Source organism: Galleria mellonella, unplaced genomic scaffold (genome assembly GCF_026898425.1).
Source record: "Galleria mellonella isolate WM207_F2 unplaced genomic scaffold, CSIRO_AGI_GalMel_v1 utg33, whole genome shotgun sequence".
In the NCBI taxonomy this organism is placed as follows: domain Eukaryota; kingdom Metazoa; phylum Arthropoda; class Insecta; order Lepidoptera; family Pyralidae; genus Galleria; species Galleria mellonella.
This window is the reverse complement of record NW_026442079.1, coordinates 11011609-11036201: the sequence shown is the minus strand read 5'-3', so window position 1 is coordinate 11036201 and position 24593 is coordinate 11011609. Positions and strand designations below refer to the sequence as shown.

General features: G+C 32.5%; 1 protein-coding gene across 3 annotated transcripts in view; it reads right to left on the bottom strand.

The window, feature by feature from the left end:
- LOC113520692 (tyrosine-protein phosphatase corkscrew-like) overlaps positions 1-24593 on the bottom strand; it is a 73759-nt gene that overhangs the window by 13159 nt on the left and 36007 nt on the right. For all 3 annotated transcript variants that reach the window (XM_031911470.2, XM_026906101.3, XM_031911471.2), the window contains 2 exons: positions 3041-3217; positions 1774-1927 (listed from right to left, as the gene is read on the bottom strand). In XM_031911470.2, the coding sequence (XP_031767330.2) occupies positions 1774-1927; positions 3041-3217 (331 nt within the window). The remainder of the gene's footprint in view (positions 1-1773; positions 1928-3040; positions 3218-24593) is intronic.

The window sequence follows — 24593 nt, the reverse complement described above, 5'->3', positions numbered from 1 at the left end:
CAAATTGATTTCTTTTTCTTTAATTATGCAAGAAATGTTATACTCTTTCTGTACTCAAGGCCAGAATCAGGGGGCCTCGTCAGGCCAGGAGCCTGTGGCATTTTGTCTGCTTTGCCACCCTATTGTTACACCAAACAAACAGTAATATGTCAAGTATAGTATATTCCATACCGACCGCGTCTAACAAAACATTTCCTTTGTGTCGCGACATTATAATGATCGATTGCATATTAAACATGCTACGCAAGTGGCTAATGAATCTATCGATAGAATCGTTATCGCTACCGGAGTGAGATAGCTATAGATGGCGATATCTGTTGTCTTGTTCTTTCTCATGCACGCGCCAACCAATACGTCTCTACCAATCGTAGAAAGAGAATATTGTAAAACTGCTGTCTAGGTGTTTGTTACAAATAAAAAATATACGACAATTAATTGATACATTTAATATCTTAATAACCTCATGAAACAGTATTAAAAAAATAATAAGTGACAGACGGGTCTATCAGTAGATATGTTTATCTTACCGCTCGTAACTAAGAACAAGATGTAAGATATTGCCGTCTTATTTTATCTCATGCAATGGACAACGATAATGAACAATATTTTTTTTTTAATTGAATTGATATATTCCTGTACTATTTCTCAAAGTGAGCGAGTAAATTAGCTTAGATTAATACAAAATTACTGTTTTTTTTTTTTGATGGGTGAAAATGGAATGGTAACCCCGCCTGCGCTAACGGGATACGCTAGCGGAGCACCAGTGAAGCGTAATAGATGAGAATGAAAACAGGCCAATTAGCCCATCATGATGAATTCATAAGAAATTAATCATGATAGTTTCCAGGGGGAACCGCGAGGAGGTCGACCTGGGTATATTGCTAGCAATGGGATTCTTAGTCTCCATTACTAACAATCCCTTTCCCCCCTGGCTGGACTGTTAAAAAATATACCTACATTTTTAATCTGCAACTGAAATCGAATGTTTCGCTTATGAGCAAATCTTCACATATGACGATAAATATGAGAAGGGATATCGACCCGCCCTGGCTGTGCAAGGTTTTATAAATAAAATACAGCCCATATAAAAACTTATATTATCTATAGGTGATTTTTTTTTAATACAACTTAGAATAGCAAACAAGCTGACGGCCCACCTGATGGAAAGTGGTAACCGTCGCCTATAGACATGAGCAGTACCATGGACATAACAGAGTATACTGTTTCGCCCATTATACCCCCCATGCGTTGCCATTCCTGAGGACTCAGGTGTTATTTCTCTGTACCCTGTAAATTCACGCCATATCCCACCCTTCAAACCGAAACACAGCCATGCAAAACATAACTGCTTTCCGGTTGAAACACAAATGGGACAGAGGTACCCAAGCAAACGATTTTGGTACAAAGTCTCCCTCTGGTAGGGGATAGAATTTTTAAAATAAACACTTTTGAATTACTCCATTACAAAAAAAAATCAAGTCTTTCCTCTCTATAATATTAGTTTATATTTTGTTTTTGTCAAGTCACATATTTAATTAATAATTACATTAATACAGTTAAATTTAAATATCTGATCCTTTATTAATTATTTAAAAATTTGTGACATATTGCACTCCCGACGAGATTAATTTTTCTCTATGTTCCGAATTTAAACAATTTTAAAACAAATTTACGACACAAAATTAAGTTATCCCTTGGTCCATTTCATTTTTACCACAACGTATCTATATCGTGATGCATGTGTAATAAACGATATAAATAAAAAATACTTACATGGCAAAATATTTCTGTATCTATTCTTGATTGAATTTATTGATTTCTGTCCCTCATTTGTAGTGAACACGTGTCTGTCTTCCAGCATTTTGAGTGCGTGGAACTCACCGTCAAAGCCACTTTTGTTTTCCAGCTTTTGCTGATCTTCAGATTCCTTTAAAAACATTCGTAATAAGAAATCGTGTTAAGTAATAAAATCCTTAACAATATGACTTATGCAATAAATACAATAATTGTATTCTATTCTATTACTTTTTATAAAAATCGATTTTTAAATCACGAACATCAAAGCCAGACTATTGTTGTTCTTTATTTAGATTTGTTTTCTAGAGAACTTTTTTTTTCTTTGCCTAGATAATATAATGTTTTATGCCAGTATTACTTATACTTACAAAATATGTTTGTGAAGTTAAAATTATGATTAGAATTCTACTATGTACCATATATTGTAATTTCTAAAAAAAAAATATTAATAAATTATTAAAAAAAAAAAAGCATGGGAATCGAACTTTGCATTGTTGCAATATCCATTAATATCCAAGTTAATTATATTGAACATGTTGACTGACACGTGAGTTTGTTAAGATATCCTAATAGGCTTATAAGAATGTAATGTATAATTCAGTAATTGCAGTGGAATCACTAGAATTCACTATGTCACATTACTAATCGCTATTGTAATTGATACCTTATGCTTATAGCATTAAGTGTATAAACAACATTAAGAAAATTAATTTTATTGCGACATACAATAGTTTACATTTTCACATAATATGTGGAAATCATATTAATGTGTGCGAAATGCCAGTTATAAAAATAGCTCCTGGTTACATACAAATAAAAAAAATAAAATATAGAAATTACATTATACTTAATAATATGTATTTATTTAGATTTATCGAATAGTTTATTTACACTATTGAATTTTTAAAAATGTTTTGAATATTAATATTTTTACAATATATACATTTCACTACCCCAGAATAAAATAATTAACCAAATCAGAGTAAGTTTTGTTTGGCGCTATAGATTAAGAATAGTTTTTTTTTTTTAAACAAAGCAATGCGCGCCTTTTTTCTTTGTTTCAAGTAATTCAATAAAAAAATCCCAAATAAAATCGATAAGCAACATTATCTTTGGCCTTCTCTTATTTACATGTACACGTACTTAATCCCGTAAGCATTCAATTGATGCCAAGTTTTTTTTTTTTAATTAATGTTTGTTAATGAATCTCTTATATGGAATAAAGATAAATATAATCACTGACCTGCATCTCTTGAACCTTCTGATCGATATCATGCGCCCTCAGCTTGGTGCCGCTGACTGGCTGCAGGAGTCTGAGCACGTCTCCAGAGGTCTCAATCATGGGATATGAACGGAAATGCTCAATCAGACCCACCAGGTCGTCGAACTGTTCGCCGCTCCCCACGTCGTATTTATTATGCTGCAAAGAAAACATTTATCAAAATATCGTCTACTTTAAATTATTTACAATATACTCTTTATAACGTGTACATATTATTCTTTTTGATTCAGAATATTCATACAACTAACGCCATCTTTTGGTGTAAGCTGATCAATAAATATCTTATAAGACAGTTATTGTCTTTGGTTGTTCTAGAAAACTCTATGAGAAAAGGGTGCAAGTAATAACAAAATATTAAAATGAAAACTTTTGAAAACGATTATCTTTGTCTATGGTAACGGTACGCAGTTAAATTACATTGACCAGTACAGAGTAAGATGCACTGTCAATCATTGCCTTGAAGAAACATCTATGCATGTTGAAAATTATTAAAAAAAAATGTATAAGCACAAAAGACCTCAACTCATGCACATAATTACGTAACAATGGTAAATTGCAGCTCAATCATTGCTGTACCTTAGTGTCTTTCAAAGTGTGCATTACATTTTCTAGGGGGGCGCGGGGGGGGGTGGTCCCCAAGAATCTACAAGGATCATGACCGTAATATAATAAAAGTTTTTAATGTAAACGATGCCTTTTTTAGATACTTTATTATATATTATTTATTCATTTTATTGTATTTAACCGACACCTAATTATGAATATAAATAAAAATTTATAGATTTGATATTTACAATATAATAAAACACAGTATCAGTATCGTAAAATATTTATACACATTAGGGGGATCGGACATGGAAAAGTTTGAAACGCACTGCTCTATCTAATGTTTGTGTAAATAGTAAAATGCTTTATAGCTAAAGATCCTTGTTACTGTCAATTTAAATGAATGAATAGTTATGAATTACCATTGTTATATCTATTTGTTAACGTTCAATTGTTTTGATCACTTAGATATTTTTATTATTAGTATAATTCTTTATTTCTTTCGACAAACTTTAAACAAGATTGTGCGCGCCATTTTTTAGTGTTGCAAGTAACTGATTTAAAAATACTCCTAATCAGGTTTTTTTTAAATTAGATACGGTAACTTTTTTTTTCTAAATATACATGAATTATACAAAATAGTAGCCAACTCAATGATTTCTAACCGACTTCAAAAACGATGGAGTTCCTCTATTCGATTATATATATATTTTTTTTTAGATAATTAACATAACTCCGTTATTTAGAAAGCGATTTCATAAATAATTATTTTATCAGAATATATTTTCAAATTGGTTCCGTAGAAATTGATATTAATTTTAATTTTACCATTACCATACCTTACCATAGTAACCATTACCATAATAACCATTTTAATTTCGATGTTTTTCTTTATTTTTTGTACCATTATTTCATCATAACGAAAATGTTTAATAATTGTGCTATGTAACTATAGGAAAACAGATCATAGCTACTAAATCTATCTCAAGTTCACTGCTTTATCGTATCCACTCGACGGAATAATAGGCGGATATAACGGTGACCTTGACCTAATTCCGTTCTTTGGGGTGGGCTCGATTTATGGCTTCCTCTTCCTTTCATCCCTAAAGCCCCGCATTCACGATAACGATGGCCCGTATGTATCTGGCGATGTCGTATTAATTTTTAACCGATTTAAAAAAGGAGGTTCCTAATTCGACTTTATATTGTTTATTTATATATTATGCGGTATCTTCCCCAATTCTGCACCGATTCTCATGATGCCTCTCAACCATTTTCACCCATCAAAAAAAATTTTTGCTAACAATACACCCTATCAGGTCGACCTCCACGCGGTTTCCTCTGGAAACCTTAATGGTTAATTCTTGTTCATTTGGTCACTAGGGGCCAACTGACCTGCCTTATTCCTCACCTGTCACCCTTCACTGGTGTCCTGAGAGCGTATACCAATAGCGCATGCGGGGTTACCATTCCATCTTCGCCAATTAAAAAAAAATTGTTAAATTAAAAAGAAGATTTTTATACTATTCGACTGCATTATTGTGTTGTCCACCGATTTCAACGATTCCTTTTGCAATTGTCCGTTTTGGTCCTGTACATACTTTATTTACAAGATTGAAGTAGTCTTTTGTAGAATAAAACATTAAATTATGCATAGAAAGATGAAAGGACATAATAAGCGGTTACTGTTTACACGTGGAACAAATATGAATTTTGTGCAAATAAGGAGAAATTACTTCCTAAAGTAGCATTTGTAAACATGATACGTAGGTATATACTAGTGTCCGACCGACCGAACTTTCAGTTTCGGTTTCGGTTAGTTTCGGCCAGAAATTTTACTTTCGGCCTTAGTTTCGGTTTCGGTCAAAAATTTGGCGAAACTTTCGGCCGCGCCGAAACTTTGTGTGTGTTTGTGTTGTGTGTGTGTTTAAGTTTTTTTTTTAAGTTTACTTCCAAGAGTAAGTCATAACTTTAACATCTTTTTACATATAAATATATATGACATATTTGTTACATACTTTAATTAGTGTTTATTATAACCCCTAAACTATTTGTGTGTTTGTGTAAATACTTGTGTAAAAAATACACTAGATTTCAGTATAGAAGAGAAATTTTAAATATGATTCAATAAGTTTTGGTTTCGGTTTCGGCCAAAACTGAGATCAAGGCCGAAAGTTTGGTTTCGGTTTCAGCTGCAAAACCTGTTTCGGTCGGACACTAGTATATACCTGTATCTTGTTTATAAAGGCACATGTACCTATCCTTATTAATATTATAAATGTGGAAGTGGGTTTGTTTGTTACCTTCAGCGTCTTAACGGCTTAACCAAACATCTTTAAATTTAGTATACACGTACTATATACGAAGAAGAAGGATATATTTTAGAACCCGGTCCACACAGCAATATATCCTAACAGGTCGACCTCCATGCGGTTCTATCTGGAAATCATCGTGTTGAAGTAAGTTCAGGTGTATTCATCATGGTGGGCTAACTGAGGTAACTGAGGAGGTGAGGTAACTGAGGCAGGTATCATAAAGTTTTATTTTGAACCTCCTGTTTTACTGAGCCAATATATATATATACATATAAATATACATAAATATATATATATATATATATATATATATATATATATATATATATATATTGTACTGTAGTGTCACTATTTGACTGTTACAGACTGTCTTATGGTCGGATCAATTATTAGTCCAGTTTCCATTTTGATTAAGTTGAAACGGTTTATAGTATGTATCATGGGATTTTCCGAATATATATAATAATTAATTAAAATTGTAACCAGAAGATATCTGTACATAAAAAATATTTAAGAAAAAAAATGTAACGATTTGCCTTAATATCAGCAATAGAAGCTAAAACAATAATTTTTAGTATCACTATCTGTCTATATGTCGTATTGTAACGGATATATCCGAAACATAAGTAAGCTGAAGTGGCAATAGGCTGGTCACATAGCTCAAAGAACCGACAACCGATGGAGAAGAAAGGTTCTTGAGTGGCGACTCTATACGGGAAAAGGCAGTGTAAGGTAACCTCTCACTAGCCAGAGAGACCTCAAATGCATTGCAGGAAATTGGTAGATGTAGGTGGCTCAGAACTGTTCCTTATGGCAGTCTCTTGGGGAGGCCTATGTCCAGCGGTAAACGGATCATGACTGAGATGATGCTGATGATATGCCGTATTGTTCCGGCATCACGAAACCAATACTACCAAATTGGATGAGATTTTCTTAATTGTTTTCCTGGAAGGTTTAATTTAGAATCTGACACAAGCATCCTTAGTCGCAGACAATTAATTACATGCATAAAACTATGGAAATTTTTTATAACGTAGATAAGCACCTGTTTACTACGAAAGGAACGGAATTATTGGGATGATAGAATCAGATAAAATTCCATAGATTAACCAAAGAAAAAAAAGCACACTGTTTTTGTGTACCCACGAACGTAGGCAATTTACCTATCTAAACGTAGTTGTTCAAATATTAACCGCAAACCAAGACTATTAGACAAGATAATGTTTAACATGCGTATGCCATAATTGCAAAAACAAAACGGTTTTACTACGAAAATAAAATAATACACTGTTTATCTAAACACAGTTTTACAAAACTCTATGTTGTAAATCTTCATCGTTGCCTTGCCTTTCCCCATTCATTTGACTAAGTTGTAAATATTGTTTGTTTAATCGGTTTAATAATATTTATTTACAATTTCATGAAACAAATCTATAAATTATGTATAATGTAAAAAAATGCGATAAATAATATACATATATAAATAGAATGCAATTCTAGACATTTTTTACTTTTAAAAAACTAACAATCTTTTGTTAAAACATAAACGATGTTAAACATGCTTTTGTAGAATGATGTCAAAACATGTTTTGAAATCTTGTCCATCGTAAGTTTAGCTTTTTTGCGGTAAGACGGAAACCGTTTAGAATAGAAATGTTCCGGGTATAACATTACCACACTGTAATGGTGTTATGGATGCATGTGGTTTTGGTAGTTTTTTTTTTCTATGGAAAATAACTGAGTATATTTGTATGTAAGTGTAATAACGACCACCATATTACGAGGTTTGTCCGGAAAGTACGTATAAAAGTTTTTTAAAAATTTTATTTTACAATTATTCAGGTAAATCAATTTTATCCCCTTCAAAGTACTCCCCCTGTGACATAATGCACTTGTGCCAACGCCGTTTCCACTGTGAGAAGGCTCCTTGAAAGTCCTCTGGTTGTAGGTTTCTCAGCTGCCCCGTCGTAGCTTTTTTTATCTCATTTATGTCCCCCAAATGCCGCCCCCGAAGTACCAATTTGGTTTTTGGGAACAAGAAGAAGTCACACGGGGCCAAATCCGGCGAATAGGGGGGGGTGTTCGGTCACCGTAATGGAATTTTTACTCAAAAACTCACGGAACGATCTTGGCGCAAATTTTTTTCATTTGAAGTTCGTTTCTTAGAATTTCGTGGACCACGGTTTTGCCCAAATTAAGCTCTTCAGCCACCTCTGTCTGACCGTTAAACGACGGTCCCCATTAACACAAGTTCGAATTCTTTCCACGTTTTCGTCGGAATGTGAAGTGGAAGGACGTCCTGAACGTGGGTCATCTTGAACGCTTTCTCGGCCCTCTCTGAATCTTTTTAGCCACTTGTGGACGGTTGGTTCCTTCACAGCATCATCCCCATAAACTGTTCTGAGATCGGCAAAAATTTCACGGCCATTCTTGCCGAGTTTCGAGAGAAACTTGATTACGACGCGCTGCTCTTCAACGGAAGCGGGCTCCATGCCGACGGGGTTTCGTTAAGAGGTAACTTCACAGATGGCGTGACAAGCCAGTTCGCACCGCACGGCGGTCAGACCAGAACTGAAGCATTGTTAGGAACATAAGGAAGGGGTCCTGCGCTTACCTGGCCTCCCCACTCCTCTTTCTCGCATTCCAGAACACTTTTATACGAACTTTCCGGACAGACCTCGTATATATATATATATATATATATATATATATATATATATATATATATATATATATATATATATATATATATATATAACTGTTATTTATTTAGATTGAATTTTAAAATTTTACCTCTTATCATTGTCCAAAAATACAATATTGGTAATAAATATCAATAATTAATGACGGATTTAGTGTTAAAAATCTATATATATATAATAAAATTAATACGTTTTTAAGAGCGCATTATTTTGTAAAAAAAAAAAAATTGTAGGCAAACGCTCCATCTAGACATTATTGATCTAGAGTTACACGGATACGATCAATCGACTAATAGTTTTCAATGTTTATTAACACATAACATGACGGGAACTTGAGTCATATTCAATAAATTTTAATAATCTACTTAGAAGTAAAACAATGTTCTTAACTAAACATGATCTAAGTATCTAATAATGTTCTAACTTAGTGCCCAAGGTCACACCGTGCCTGTAGTCACGTATGCCATAAATAGTATTTTTAAGTGATATCAAAACGGAATAGGGTTGTCAATTTGCCTACACTTTTTGTATTTTACACAGTACTTACATATTTTTTTTTAATGGATGATAATGAAACGATCACCTCGCCTGCGCTATCGGTATAGGCTGGCGGGGCACCAGCGAAGGGTGATAGGTGACGATGAAAACAGGCCAGTAAGCCCATCATGATGAATTCATCAGGAATTAACTATGATAGTTTCCAGGGAGAACCGCGAGGAGGTCGACCTGGTTGGGTATATTGCTAACAATGGGATTCTCAGTCTCCATTACTAACAATCCCTTTCCCCCCTAGTGGGGGGGGGGGGTTGTCCTACACTGCGTTAGCCATAGCTTACTAGTGATTTAATTAAGGGTTACCATACCATTGAAACCCATAAAAAAAACCCCTTGATGGAGTGACAACCTGAAATACATTGCAGGAAGTCAGTGCATGCAGGTGGCTCAGGACCATTCTTTATGGCAGTCTATGGGGGAGGCGAAAAAGTTTAGAATATTAACAAAAATAGTGCGACAGATATTTTCGAAAAGGTTTAATAAAGGGAGGATTTGCAATTAATAATTAACTTTTTTAATATCAAAGCATATATTTTAGTAGTTCTCTATTTCCATCTGTGGCGACCCTACTGTTTACATGACAATGAAATACGACACAGAAATAGGAAAATGGGTAACTTTTTTTTTTAAATTTCCTTATTAACTGTGAAGGACGTTTTAAAAAAAATTAAAATTCTCTGCACGCACTGTCAACAAGTACTTTATTTTTTGGTCGCGTAGTAGACACGTATTACATCTTGTGACGTCATAAATTATGTTTGTGGTAGGTAGCTTGTCAATGTGTTATGCCCTTATTGATTGCCTTATCACAACCACTTTGTATGTTTTACTAGAGAACCGATTTTGATAATTTATTTTGCAATCGTATATTAATTTAGTCATAATTACACTGTTCTTTTTTTTAATAAATTTAAATTGCTAGTGTTACTTTAAAATATAACCTATCCGTGTAGTAAATTCCATTAAATTTTGTGCTGTAATTTTTAGGTGAAGAAGTAACAAACGTAAATCCATTCATTCATCTATCCCTTCAAACTTCCGCATTTATAATATTAATAGGATTTTTGAGGCACGATTTCGCGTTCTAATTTTTTTAAAGTAATGCATTTGAAAATCATTACTTTAAACACGTTATATTTACCAGAGGTAAATATAACGTGTACGGTAAAGCAGTTGTGTTTGTATGGCTTTGTTTAGGTTTGAAGGGTGGGATATGGCGTGAATTTCCTGGGTACAGAGGAATAACACCTGAGTCCTCAGGAATGGCAACGCATGGTGGGTATCATGGGCGAAACAGTATACTCTGTTATGTTCATGGTACTGCTCATGTCTACGGCGGTTACCACTTTCCATCAGGTGGGCCGTCAGCTTGTTTGCCATTCTAAGTTGCATAAAAAAAAAACTATTTTGTTCTGCAGCTATTAAGGGTAGCACATATTAGAAGCAATAACGTCGATGGAGGTCAGTGTATATTATTTATTTATTTACAAGCAACATTACTATGTAGTCCCGGTATAGAATGGACTACCTCTTGCTTTCCCATGATTGTCGTAAGAGACGATTAAAGGAACTTAAAGATAGAAGATGAGCAGCAGCGTTCCTCTTAAAACCAAAGTCTAACTGTGTTTCCCAACCCGCGTGCCAGGCGTGGCAACTACTGACAAGACCTTTCTTATGGAGGAGACCTATATTCAGCAATGGACACTTGACGGCTGACATGACGATGATGATGGGCCAATGACAATGATATCAATTCCGTTCATTTCGTCAAATTTAAGGTAATATTTTCAACACTTCCCTATACATTGTACATTATTAATATAGTATTATATTATCAACTTTTACCTACTATCATTGACGGTCGTGCTGGTATAGTGGTTTAACAGATCGCTTCATCATCCAATGGTCGCGGGTTCGATCCACACATTAGGTTGGTACTCATAGTACAATCTCTACTTAATTTTTTTTTTAATAGGTAATAATGGAATGGTATACTGGTATACCAACGGTATGCGCTGCACCAATGAGGGATGGGGTAAATGAGAATGGAAAGGCAGATCAGTTAGCCGATCGTGATGAATACACCTGAGATTTAATATAACGGTTTCCATGGGGGACGACGTAGAGGTCCACCTGACAGAGCATATTGCCAATAACGGGACTGGCAGTCCGCATTACTAACAATCTCTTCCCCCCCCCCCCCACACACACACACTACTTAATTTGCAACTAGATAGTGCTGTGCAATATGTCCAGTAATATTTATTTATTGTTAGATAGTATAGCCAGAGAATTATACAAATTAGAATCATAGTTATTCTAAATTGTTACAAAAATGCTTAATAAAATGGTTTTTTACATATCTTACGACAAATCTCTAATATTAGACGTACGAGAAGCGACCGTAAAAATTGAGTTACCTATAGTCGGATTTTTATTTCGATGCAGTAAACTGACAGTTCCAGTGTTGCATGTTATTGCTGTATTATTATTTTTTTATTTATGGACATAAATAAAAAAATAATCGATATAGGTAGGTTTTTTCTTGCCTTGTTTAATTTATTATAACTTATAGAATTACAACTTAATAGGTTTACGTTAGTAAAAATAGTTAATTTTTAAATGGATTAAGCTGTCACTACTAAATTAAATTATTTTTGAAAGTGACATTAGCTTATGCCAGTTTACTGCATCGAATTCAAAGTTCGACAATAGTGGAATCATCTAGCCTTTCAACTTGTTTCCTATCTAGATTATCTATCTCATGAGATACGCGTGATCGTAGACATTTGATTATATCATTATATCCGTAAAAGTTTATTTTTATTATACACATATAAATCAAGAGAAAGAAGATTAGGTAAATAGACTTCGTTGCACTCAAAAATACAGTGATAAATATAAATAGATACAATGGGAGCAAAGGTTAACTTATCTCCAAGATAGATAGTTCAGTTCATTTTGTCTCATCTAGGTCGTATCTGATCATATCTACAATAGTATAATAAATTCGTTAGAAAGAGATGGATATATACAATAAATCCCTACAACATTGAAGCATTCATAAAACGATAACCAATTACGAAGGGCCGCTAAAGGCCCTGGTACCGACAGAGATAGACTCTAACCGTGCATGGTTAGTTTTTTTCCAATGTATATAATTACAGTTACATACACAGATATTTTTAGAATTATTAAATCCCAAAACATCCCTGTACGGAATCAATAAGGGGTTTACCCAGTGGTAAAAACCCAAGAAAGCTCCCAACGCCTCTATTATACCAGTATCAAAATACATAAAGAATCGAACGAACGAAGAACGCGATGTGGTTTAAACACGCAATCAGTTAATTACTTTGAATTCCACATTTTCCCATACTAATCGTCATCGGTTGAAAACAATGATAGAATCGCATAACTCGTTTCCATATTAGTTTTTTTTTACTGCATTTAACAACGATAGCCTGCTGAGGACTAGTTGATAAAACATTTATCGTAAACTCAAGCCAAGCCAGGAACCATTTGAGAATGATAGTTTGACTTAAAGCTAAAAACAAAAGCAAATACGTTTAAGAAAGCAAAAAAAAAATTATAATACACAAAACTACAAAATACACAAAAAGGACTATCAAAAAATAACTAAAACCTTCTAGAAACCAATTTTAACTTTAATTAATATCTGTTTGATTTTTTTATATAAATTTCGGTAATTTCTTTTTAAATTTATAACAAAGTACAAAGAAAATACATAAAATATTTAATTGGCTAAAAATATGTATTATAGACGTTTAAAGGTTTAAAAAAAAAAACAATAATTGCAATAAATTTTTAGCGTTCAATAAAAAAATATATCTTACCTTAGAAACAATACGATGCAAGTTAATATTTTTCAATTGAAAACCAAAATCATTGCCTTATCCGACACCAATGCGCCTCAAACACCTCGACGTTACTGTACAGAAGCGGAATATGTACTTCCAGGGTTGACGTCAGGCACATATGACACTATTGTAATAACGTCCTATCTGTTTATGCATTCCTAGTACAAATTGCATTATCACTGCAACTCCACTGCATTATCGACTTAAAATGGTGCTGACCCACTTCGACGGATGCAATTCCACGCATGCTCAATTACTCCTGCTTTCCTAGTACCGGTGCAACAATGTACAAGTATGCAGTTGTACAGAAATAATACTGAAACTTAAATACAACACGCTGTGCACTAAACCAGGCCATAAACTAGGAATTTGGTCACTTTACAAAACGAAACAGAATTTACGAAATGTGGAAGTAGGTATCTATTAATTAGTTAATATTAGGAATTAACAAAAACTAATTTAATTAATTAAATTTTATTTATATTAGCTACTATATATTAAATATTATTCAATTTAGATTTTATTAACTGAATACATAAATGAAAAATACATACTGAGGTAAAAAAATCATAAGCTGCATTGGTAATTTTGAGAGCTTACAATGTCGTATTAAAATAATTTGGGTACAAAAATTGGCCGGACTTTTAGCATCGTAACTTATAATTAAAGTGTAATTACTTAATGTTGCATTAGTATATATTTTTCCTTAATTTTTTTTTTGTGTTGGAAGCAATTCATAGCGATAAATATACAAACTATCAGATACAGATTTTTCGATACTTTGTTTTGTAAGATACAACTCATAGCACTAAAGAAGCATACTGTCTAGATACAGTAAGGAGATTCGAAGAGCTTTCAGAAAGAGAAATATCGATATATTTGTGATAATAAATATATTTGACACTAATCTGCAATTTCGTATGCGCGGATTTTAAACCACTGAAATAAAGTACTTCCAGAATGGCGTAGCAAGACATAACACATCAAATTGAGAGAATCTTCAGGAATATGTAATAAAAATTGCATTCAAATATATAGTTTCAAAAGTTATTGCATAATGTCGAAATAAATATATCAACAGGTAAAAATTGTAGAAAATATTGTTTTGGCTTCTGTTGTTCCTATTGTTATAGGCCTCCCCCAGGAAGGATTTTGCCAGTAGTTGCCATACTTGGCAGGCGGGTTGGCAACTGCAGTTAGGATATGATGATGTTTGAAGAGGGACACTACTGCCCATACTTCGACCATAAAGTTCCCTTAGTCGCCTCTTACGACACCCAAGGGAAAGGAAGTGATGGCCCATCCTATGCCGGGACCACACGGTGATAATGTATGTCTATACATATACATACATTAAATATTTGTAACATATAGTTCTTGCAAATGCTGATACCTTAGTCACAGCATACGTACACCGTACGAAGATAGAACAGAATAACCCTACTTAATGTTTAAAACATTTTGAAATAATCCCATTTTATTTAATATTTTACATTACCTATATATAAACTAATAAACACTTTTCATATGTATACTTTTTGCAGCTATTTACTCTAATAGATCATAATTACTATGATTACTTGATTTTTATATATAGAACACAGGTATTCCCGTAGAGGTAATAGCTTATTGCAAATAATTATAGTATTGACGAGTGTATATCGAGTAATCAACGTAAATCAACAATAATCTCTATATATTTATAGGATATTATAATTTTAATCATTAGTCATGTATATACACATAACATATTTACTTTTTTCCTGAACAAGAAATAATTATTATTTTAATAATTATTAAAAAAAATTAAATATTACAGCGAAATATTTAACAATTTTTATTTTATAAACATACTGAATGGCAAAAATCAATTCTATATAATATCTAAATTTAAATATATACCTATATAAAAGAAGACTATTATACTAAACAGTCAGGTGTTAATATTACAATTAGGTACAAAAAAGGTAAAATAATAATATTGAAACAGAAAAAAATTAAATATTTGAAATAAAGGAAAATATCATTATTACGATTGAAATATATCCTTATTTATAATAATACTATTTCTCATTGCATCGTAATGCAACACAAATGTATACTTCCTATCGAGGCGTGATCGCCTGGTAGATTAAGTGCTAAAGTCTAGAATAAACTAGACTAATTAAATTAGTCTATCAAATTCCAAATAATATGGCGAATCTGGAAATAGAACTCACCACCGATTTTAATTAAATTTAATCTATTTTCTACTTTTCAAGATATTTTATAAAAACGAGATGTTAGTTAATACTGAAAAGTCTCCTGTCTTAGTAGTACCTATATAAAATAAAATAAATCTTATTAACTAAATTATAAAATTTAGTTACTAAAATACACACACTTGCGCGAAAATAACATACACTAGCAATCTTATTATATATATATTGTTTTATATTTTAATTACTACATCTTTTTAAAATTGTTCGAAACATTTTTTGTTTTTTAATGTAGCTTTAGAAAATAATTACAGTCCAGTGTTTTGAGTTACAAGTAATGTACATTACTTTGAGTTAACTCTTTTACAGTTTCGGGTCCGAGTTAACTCATAGTGAGATTAAAAATAAGCCTATTTAACGATTTTTATTATTTCCTATAGGGGGTATTGATATAATAGGTATAGAATAAAACTGACATGTTATTTAATTCAAGTTAAAAAAAGAAAAAAGTCAATTGACGTATTTTTTACTAACAAATCAATTACCATACAAATGGTAGTGCATAATGTGGTTATAATTTAGTCTCTAAAATTAATCTCTAGTATTTTGAAATGAGAGATAATTTACAAGATCGGACTAAAACGTGATGCTGTTTGCAGCATTAAGCTTCATTAATCATTATTCTCAAATTTTATCTTATTTTAATTACTGATTCATTCAAAATGCAAATACTAAAAGATATGATCCCTTTTATGGTTATGGCCGTATAGTCTTGGCATAGAACGGGCCACCCGTTTCTTTCCCTTGGGTGTCGTAAGAGGCGACCCTTAGGGAAGGGTGAGAAATAGGCAGCCGCATTCCTCTTAAAACATCTTTAAAGCCTAAATGCGGTTGCATTTCCTCCATAAGCAAAACCCCTCAAAGTTGTTTATAGTTGCCACGTTTGGTAGACGAGTTGGGAACCGCAGTTGGGCTTTTGGTGATATTTTAAGAGTTTTGATTTGATATTAAAGAATTTTTTTTTTATGGACTACAAAATTTGTAGCATATGAGATATGAATCTAAACTGTTTTAAATTCAGATTTTGGTGGGCCATTGTGTAATACGAAATACGAATGGAATACCTTAGCCCTCGGGGACGACATCGCATGAAAGGCATTATTAGATTACTGTTTCTTCCTACTCCCTCGGAAGGCAGGAATATTTATACATGTAAATTATTGGGATAATATTTTATAGTAAATTATATTATGACTTCATAAAATATTCTTTTTTCTGCCAAATAAATGGATGGTTATTTTGATTATAACCATAAAATATAGTTTTTAAAATTGACCCACAATTGATAGAGATATAAGTGGGGATACATAAAATGGGGTTACACAAAAAAAAACTACTGCAATTGTGGCATAACTAATTATTTTATCTAAAAACTAAACTACTGCACCGATTTTGGTAAAATTTCTATGGGACCAATCTGTAAGTATATTCTTTCAGATAAAAAAGAATTTTTCTAATCACTTTATAACTGAAAAAGTTGTGAGGTAACGAACATTACAAAAATACAATCGAATGAGAATCTCCAGAAGGAGGTGCTGTACAGTCGAACATAGAACTCCCTTCTTTTTTGAAGTCGGTTAAGAAAATACATTCATAAAATGCACTTTCTCTTATTCTAGCCCTTGAGGATAGAACTTTCACAAGATTGATTATCAACAAGTACACATATTTAGTGACTAATTCACGATAACTCGACCAATTCTGTGAACGTACAAGTCACTCTAAGACCTGACGTGATTCACCGGACTAGCCTCTCCAAAATGCCCTAATATGGCGATAGACCTTAAACGCTGTATGAGCCATCAAATTACCAAACCTTACTAAACAGTTGCGAGTATAATCATGGCTGTGTTTCGGTTTGAAGGGTGGGATATGGCGTGAATTTACAGGGTACAGAGGAATAACACCTAAGTCCTCAGGAATGGTAACGCATGGGGGGTATCATGGGCGAAACAGTATACTCTATTATGTTCATGGTACTGCCCATGTCTATAGGCGACGGTTACCACTTTCCATCAGGTGGGCCATCAGCTTGTTTGCCATTCTTAGTATAAAAAAAAAAATTGGTTTTTGTATATTCGCCATTCAGTAATTGATTATTCGAAATAATTTTTATGCGCTCCGCATAAAATAAAATAATAGCTATAAATTATAAATGTTATATCTTTGTTTTAATATTATTGAATAATATTTACCGCGTGGTCCCAGCATAGAATAGGCTACCTTTTCCTTTTCAGTGGGTATCGTAAGAGGTCACTAAGACAGAGCGAGAGATAGGTCGCAGCATCCCTCTTAAAACATATGTAAAGCCTAAACATCACCAAAAGTCTAACTGCGATTACACCCCCTCCCCTCCCCCTAATGGTCTCTGTTTAGCAGTGGACAATTAACGGTTGATATAATATGGTATTATGTTTTAAAATAACTCAATACTATTATAGGTTTATTCCTACTAGTTTATTCCTACATCGTTAGAAAAAACGATCAAGTGTGAGTTGAACTCACTCAGCGAGATTTTCGTACATGAAATAATCGTGTCTAAAAATGTTTTTGTTGTCTTTAGATATATTTTTTAATGTGTTATACACTCGCCGTGACTTTAAAAAAAAACACACAACCATCATCAGAAATAAAATCAATTATTCACTACAAAACGACGAACGTGTGTGTTAAAAGGTCACAATTTCCATAACATACAAAAGTCAATCGGCGCGGTACGTGAGAGAAATTCTTTGAAACATACTCGTAATACAAGGGTATTTACATTTCCCTATAGGAATATCATATCGCGTTTTAACAACCCCATCTATTGACTAAAAATCTATTGAAATATTAGACTTGTAGATAAAAATATGAGTATAAGGTATAAAATGACCTCCTTATTATATTATTATATGAAACAGATATCACTATTCTTGTTATTTCAATAAGGAATTCTGTATTTAGGTTATAACTATGGCTAGAAACCTAATCGTATAATTAAATTTGTTTTTAGAGTTTTTTTTTTAATAAATTTAATTTAAGTTACAAATTATGGTAATTAGAAACATCGTTTTATTTTTGCTGTAATATTCACGTATAAGTTTATAAACTGTTATTATTTCAGATATTTCGCTTCACAAACTTCAGAGATAAGGTTGGGGAGGGGATTGGAGGTGGTCTTTTCCTTACATTTTAGATCAACATATAAATAAATAAATATTAGTTTTATAATATACAAATGAAGCTCTTTCTTATGATACCCTACTTGGACTAGACCATTATGAAAGTTTAAGATTTTTTGGATTACTTAGCAAAGAAAATATATTTTTCTTTTATCTCCAGTGAAAAATATGTGTTCTAGAATTATGTAAAACAGTTCCAAATTTCAAATTGACGTTTGCTGAGATATAGCGTTGTGACGGACGGACGGACGTCGAACGTTTAAAGTCACATCATCGTCCTTTTTACGTTTCTTTACGAAACTATATTATAAAAAATATATATTATACAAAAATCAACTTTTTGTAACTATGTAATGGTCGAAATTTCTAATTTATAATAAAATTCAATAAAACCTTTTTTAGCTTATACATTGTGATAGATATCTGGACATAGAAACGTAACTGCACCCAAAAATACATTGACCTACTTTCTTAGTCATAAGGTAACTAGAAATTACTACTATCGTTATCTGTCTACCATTATACCATAGAATACCTAACATACAACAAGAAATTCCTCATACTGTATATCTTTATTATATTTAACTTCGTCAATGGTCGTATAGTGATCAAGAAGTGACCTATCAAATGCAAAAAGAAATTTTCAACTCCTATTGATGATTCCAAAGATTAGCGCGTTCAAATAAACAAACTCTTTCGCTTTATAGTATTATTGTATATTATTTAAATTACATACATATAGATAGATATATACTCTTTATTGTTTCCTCCAAAAGATCACAATAGTAGACTTATTATAAATAGATATAAACAATTTCAAGAAATGTCCACACTGAGAAAACAATGGGCGGCCTTATCGCTAAAAGCGATCTCTTCCAGGCAACCTTTGGATAAAGAGAACTAATATATATCATATATAATATAATACATAGAACAAACAAAGTAAATAAAGTAAAATATAACAATGTTATACATATAAATAAAAAATATTGTTTTTTTTTTGGTACATAAAAAGAAATAGAAATATGTTTGAGCAATATTTCGATTCATTTATGTAAATTTCTATTATATGTAGTAACCAATATAAAGTAATAAACAACTCTGTCTACCTCATAAGGGATTTCCATACAGACAAATATATTAATAGATAATAGACACCAATTTTTTTTCTTGTATTTCCAACACAATTCAATATTTCTTGTCATAACGTTCATTGCGCAACACTACACGCAATCATGTTTTTCAAACAATTACAACAAACCTAATAACTTGTTGTTATAACATCGAAAATAATCGAATTGTGATCGATTTAATTAACGATTTAAATAGGAGAATCGATCATTGAAAGTGTGTCAAAAGTGTAGGGGGCCGACCTCAGCACAGGCATGTTAGCCTTCGAATATTCGTACTTAAAGAAATATTCAGGGCAAACCTGTTGTAGAAATTAGATGCAGATAAATACAAAAATATACGACGATGTCGGGCTCGCCACATACTAGCGGCATACGCAGATGCTCGACAGAATAAGGGCAAATCGGTGTAAATTGAGAGAGAGAAAAAAATATAATGTGTTTTCTTTATTGGATGAACACGAAATAGTGCCTGTGCTAATAGTGTATGGCGCTGAAAATAAAGTCATTTAATGCATCCTGATGAATGTTTTAATCTACAAACGAATCTGTCGATAGATACGACATCGCTACTCTGTGCAATAGGTAGAGCAAAACAGCAATTTTTAGTGTATTTTTCTTGCCCACGTATATGCTAACGGCAACTTATTTACTTTTTTTTATCAAACATGTATATTACAGTAATACTATTAATGTCACATATGCGAAAGTTTGTAAGGATAGTTCAGTAGATGAATGTATAGATACTTGTTATTATTTCACGCGTAAACTACTAAACAGAATTAAATGAAATTTAATACACGGATAGGTTATATTATTGAAACTTCTTTGTGGCCGTAATGTAAATTTAAGTCTGGCCACATATATATGTTGATATTATTTTATATAATTTTTATTTCTATTCAAATGGTTGTCTTGTCAAGTATCTACGCATATTATACATATTGTTAGTCTTAAGAATATTATTTTTCACTGTGATCCTCTACATACATCCTAATTTAGCGCATACGATAATTTATATAATAATTAACGCGAGTGAAACCGCAGGATGCAGTTAAGAAAACATAAAAAGGTATAATATCGCTATAATATCGTTCCAGACAACTTTTGGTTAGAACAGAAAATTTTGTACTTCTCTTGGTACCTGAAGGTAGTATTTTAATTTTGACAGGAGACACTTAGTTCAATAAATTTTCTGTTTTTATCATAATAAAGCATTTAAAATCATCACGTTGGTTACTCGGTCGAGTACTAAAACGCGGCTAGTTCGCTCGTGCGTAACGCCCATCTGTTTCGTCCCACACACCTTAATATTCAATACACATTTTAATCTTCTTGTAGCACGCAAAAAAAAATATTATTAACAATAATGTCTTATGATTAATAACTATGACTGCCAATCGACAAAAAGTCGAGCCTTCAAATTCTTCAGTTCAGTTGGTACTTAATTTATTAAAATAACATTATTCATAATAAAATTTTAATGATCCCAATACCGTCATAATGACTCAGCGAGATCCTTAACCCGAACTTTGATTTTGTTCCTTCGTCTGTTTTTTTTTTTAATATTATGTCGTTTCCTTTCCACTTTATGTTGCTGTTAATCATTTAAAAAGAAGTGCAAAGACAAAGAGCAGATCGTATGCGTCTAACTTTTTAGAATAAAATGGCAAAAAAGTTGACGCCTCATTTGATGGAAAGTGGCAATTAATCAGCAACTGTGAATATTAATAGCAATATAAACATCACAGAATTACACCGTGATGCCCATGGTACCTGTCATGCGTTGCTAATCTTGAAGACTATGGTATTACGCCTATATGCTTATTACTGTATTATTTCACCGAAATTACATCATCATCATATTTATTAATTGTCCATTGCTAAACATAAGCCTCCCTTTTGGGGGATTTTACCAGTAGTAGTCATGCTTGGCAACTTGGCAACCGTAGTTAGGATTTAGAAATGTTTTAAGAGGGACGCTGCTGTCCATCCCTCGCCCTCCCTTAGTTGCGTCTTACGACATTCACGGGAAAGGAAAGGGTGGCCTATCCTATACTGGGGCCACACGGCAATAATTCAAATGTCATATAAATTCCTACAGTAATTTTTTTCTACTAATTGTCTGCATATGATACTCGTAATCACCATTAACATACCAATTTGGGCAAATAGGCTCAGCAATGTTTTATTAAGATTTACTCTGCACTAAAGGGACAGATATGGGCAAGATGCTAATATCTCTAACTATTCACACTGACATAAAAACTATGAATATACATACATATCTTTAGTTTACATATCATTTAATTAGGTACCAAAAATTTTATTTTTTATGAAAAATCAAAACACACAAGACAGCCCCATTGCTAATAATATTTCCTATCAAGTCGTTCTCCACGTGGTTCCCGCTGGAAACCATCGTGATTAATTCTTGTTAAATTCATGAAGGGGTAAGTGACCTGCTTTCATTATTTATCATCTCTCACTAATGCTCCGCCAAGGTATACTTATAGCGCAGATAGGGTTAACATTCCGTTAAAAAAAAAAACTAAAAAATCATGATAATTTATGATTTCTACAATTTTTTTTTCTATTTTGTAATTACGATACGGAAAAAATTTTAATACGCGTAACTTGAAAGTACTTTAAGTACTAATTCCAAAGGCATGAGTCGTCACCAATATTAATGATTTAATTCTGTGCGACATTAAACGTGCCACAGTACAAAATTATTGTTTTAGTTTATTAACCACGCGTGGGCGGGTTCACTTTGGTAACAAAAATTAATGTCGTAACAAGCAAAAAATCTTTGCAGAACACCGCGGGCGTAGAATGAGTTAAGACGTAATTTTTTGTTCGTTACATCCAATTGTTATTGAATATCAGGGGACTATAATAATACTACTTGATTACCGTAAGATGCTTTTGTCTGCATTTCAGTAATAGAGACGAATTGATTATAATTAAGGACGCCCTCTATACGCCGGTGGGGCATCTGAGAAGCAAAATCCGAGACAGGATCATAACGGTTGTGTCGCTAGATAAAATACATGTACAAAAAGAGGACGCCACTGGATGCTATCAATTTAACACAGCACGGTAGACCCACGTTACTTATAAAAACGATTGTATAAAATTTATGAACCATTTGAAATATTTCACTAGCAAGTAAAGGTTTTTTTATAAAAACTATCGATATCGATATATTTGTCAGAAGAATATTGTAAATAGTTGTAGATACAACACTATAAATATTTATTTAATATCTCTAGGTGGTTGCATAGACTCATATTCCAGTTTCATTTATATAAGAGCAATGCCGACTCTTAATTAACATAGTGAAATTTATTTTACGTAGATATTCTTCTATGTTTCTGTAAATATTTATGATGTCGTAGCGACTAATTAAAAAATAAAATAAATGCGCTTACTTCTAATATTAATTTTATTCCAAAAAATACTTTATGTTGTACAAAAAGTTGCCTTCAAACTTTATCAAACTAATAAAGTATTAATGATAAAGATTTTCCTTCCAATTAAAAAGAAATGCCCTTATATCTATTTAGAATATGCAAAGATATCGCATACTATACGTAAAAAAGACAAACAAACCAAAAAGGTTTCCTTCTATAAGTCGATTGAAAAGAAAATACCTACAATGTAATTTGGATTACATATAAATAAAATTGGTGATTCATCTGGCGAGCAAATGTGCTTCGGTTAAACCCATAATATTAAAAGTAAGGATTTTAATAGCAGCCATCTTTAATGACTCCAGTGCATCTTAATCAGACAAATTTGGTGCGGGTTCGATATAAAAAGTAATTATAATATACGAATATGTACGTCTCTCGCATTTGTTTCCGGCTTTTAGAGATAAATAAACATGTTTTAAATAAAACTGTAGAAGGTTACATTTTACAATCAATTATTTAGAATACTTCGAGAATTCTGAATGAATGTGGACTTTTAAATTATTTTCAAGTTATTTAGATAAAGAAAAATTGTAGGCTAAGGAAACTTTATAAAGCCTAATACCGATACGTCGTATGGGAGGAAAGGGATTGTTAGTAATCGGGTTTAACTGCTCCATTACTAGCAATATACCCTAACAGGTCGACCTCCACATGGTTCCCCCTGGAAACCATCGTGGTTAATTCTAGTGGAATTATCTCGATAGGCTAACTGACCTGCCTTTTAATACTCACAAATCATCCCTCACTGGTGCCCTGCCAGTGTATACCGATAGCGCGGGCAGGGTTACCATTTCATTATCATCCATTAAAAAAATACCGATACGTTATATTCATAAAAAAATATGTAAATATTCTAAAATTGACTTATTTTAGTAATTTAATAATAATAATCTACTCGAACAAAATCGACAATTCTTTTCGATATACATACAATACAGTTAGCCTTTAAATTGTTATCATTAATTTATCACATTTTTTTTATTTGTACTGTGTGAACGTTTATAAAAACAATAAATCAAGTACGTGTAAAATATTTTTATTTATTTAATTTAACTCCAAACAAATATCAAAGTTGGCCGACATAATACGTAAGGGCGTTCCCTACCAGGCAAGCATGAAGCAAACGGAGTTGTTTGTCGGCAGTTCTGTACATTGTAGTAGAGTTATATGAATAATATTCTTTATAATTTTAGTTCGATTATCAGATCACTTTTAAAATAATCATTCGAGAATATTGAAATATTTAATTATTTTTGACAATTAAAAACTCAGACTTTATCGTATTTCAGTATGAACGCTCAAGGAGACAAGAATAGCAAGTATGTGTACAGCACCACTATTCTGTGAGCGATTATTCGAAATATTCCATTGGTATTCATTATAGTCATTCTGTAGTGTGGGCTAAAGGAATTCCTACTACATGGAAACGCTTTTACCATCATGAAGGCTTTCAAATGCTATTTGCGAAGGCAACGGAAAGACCT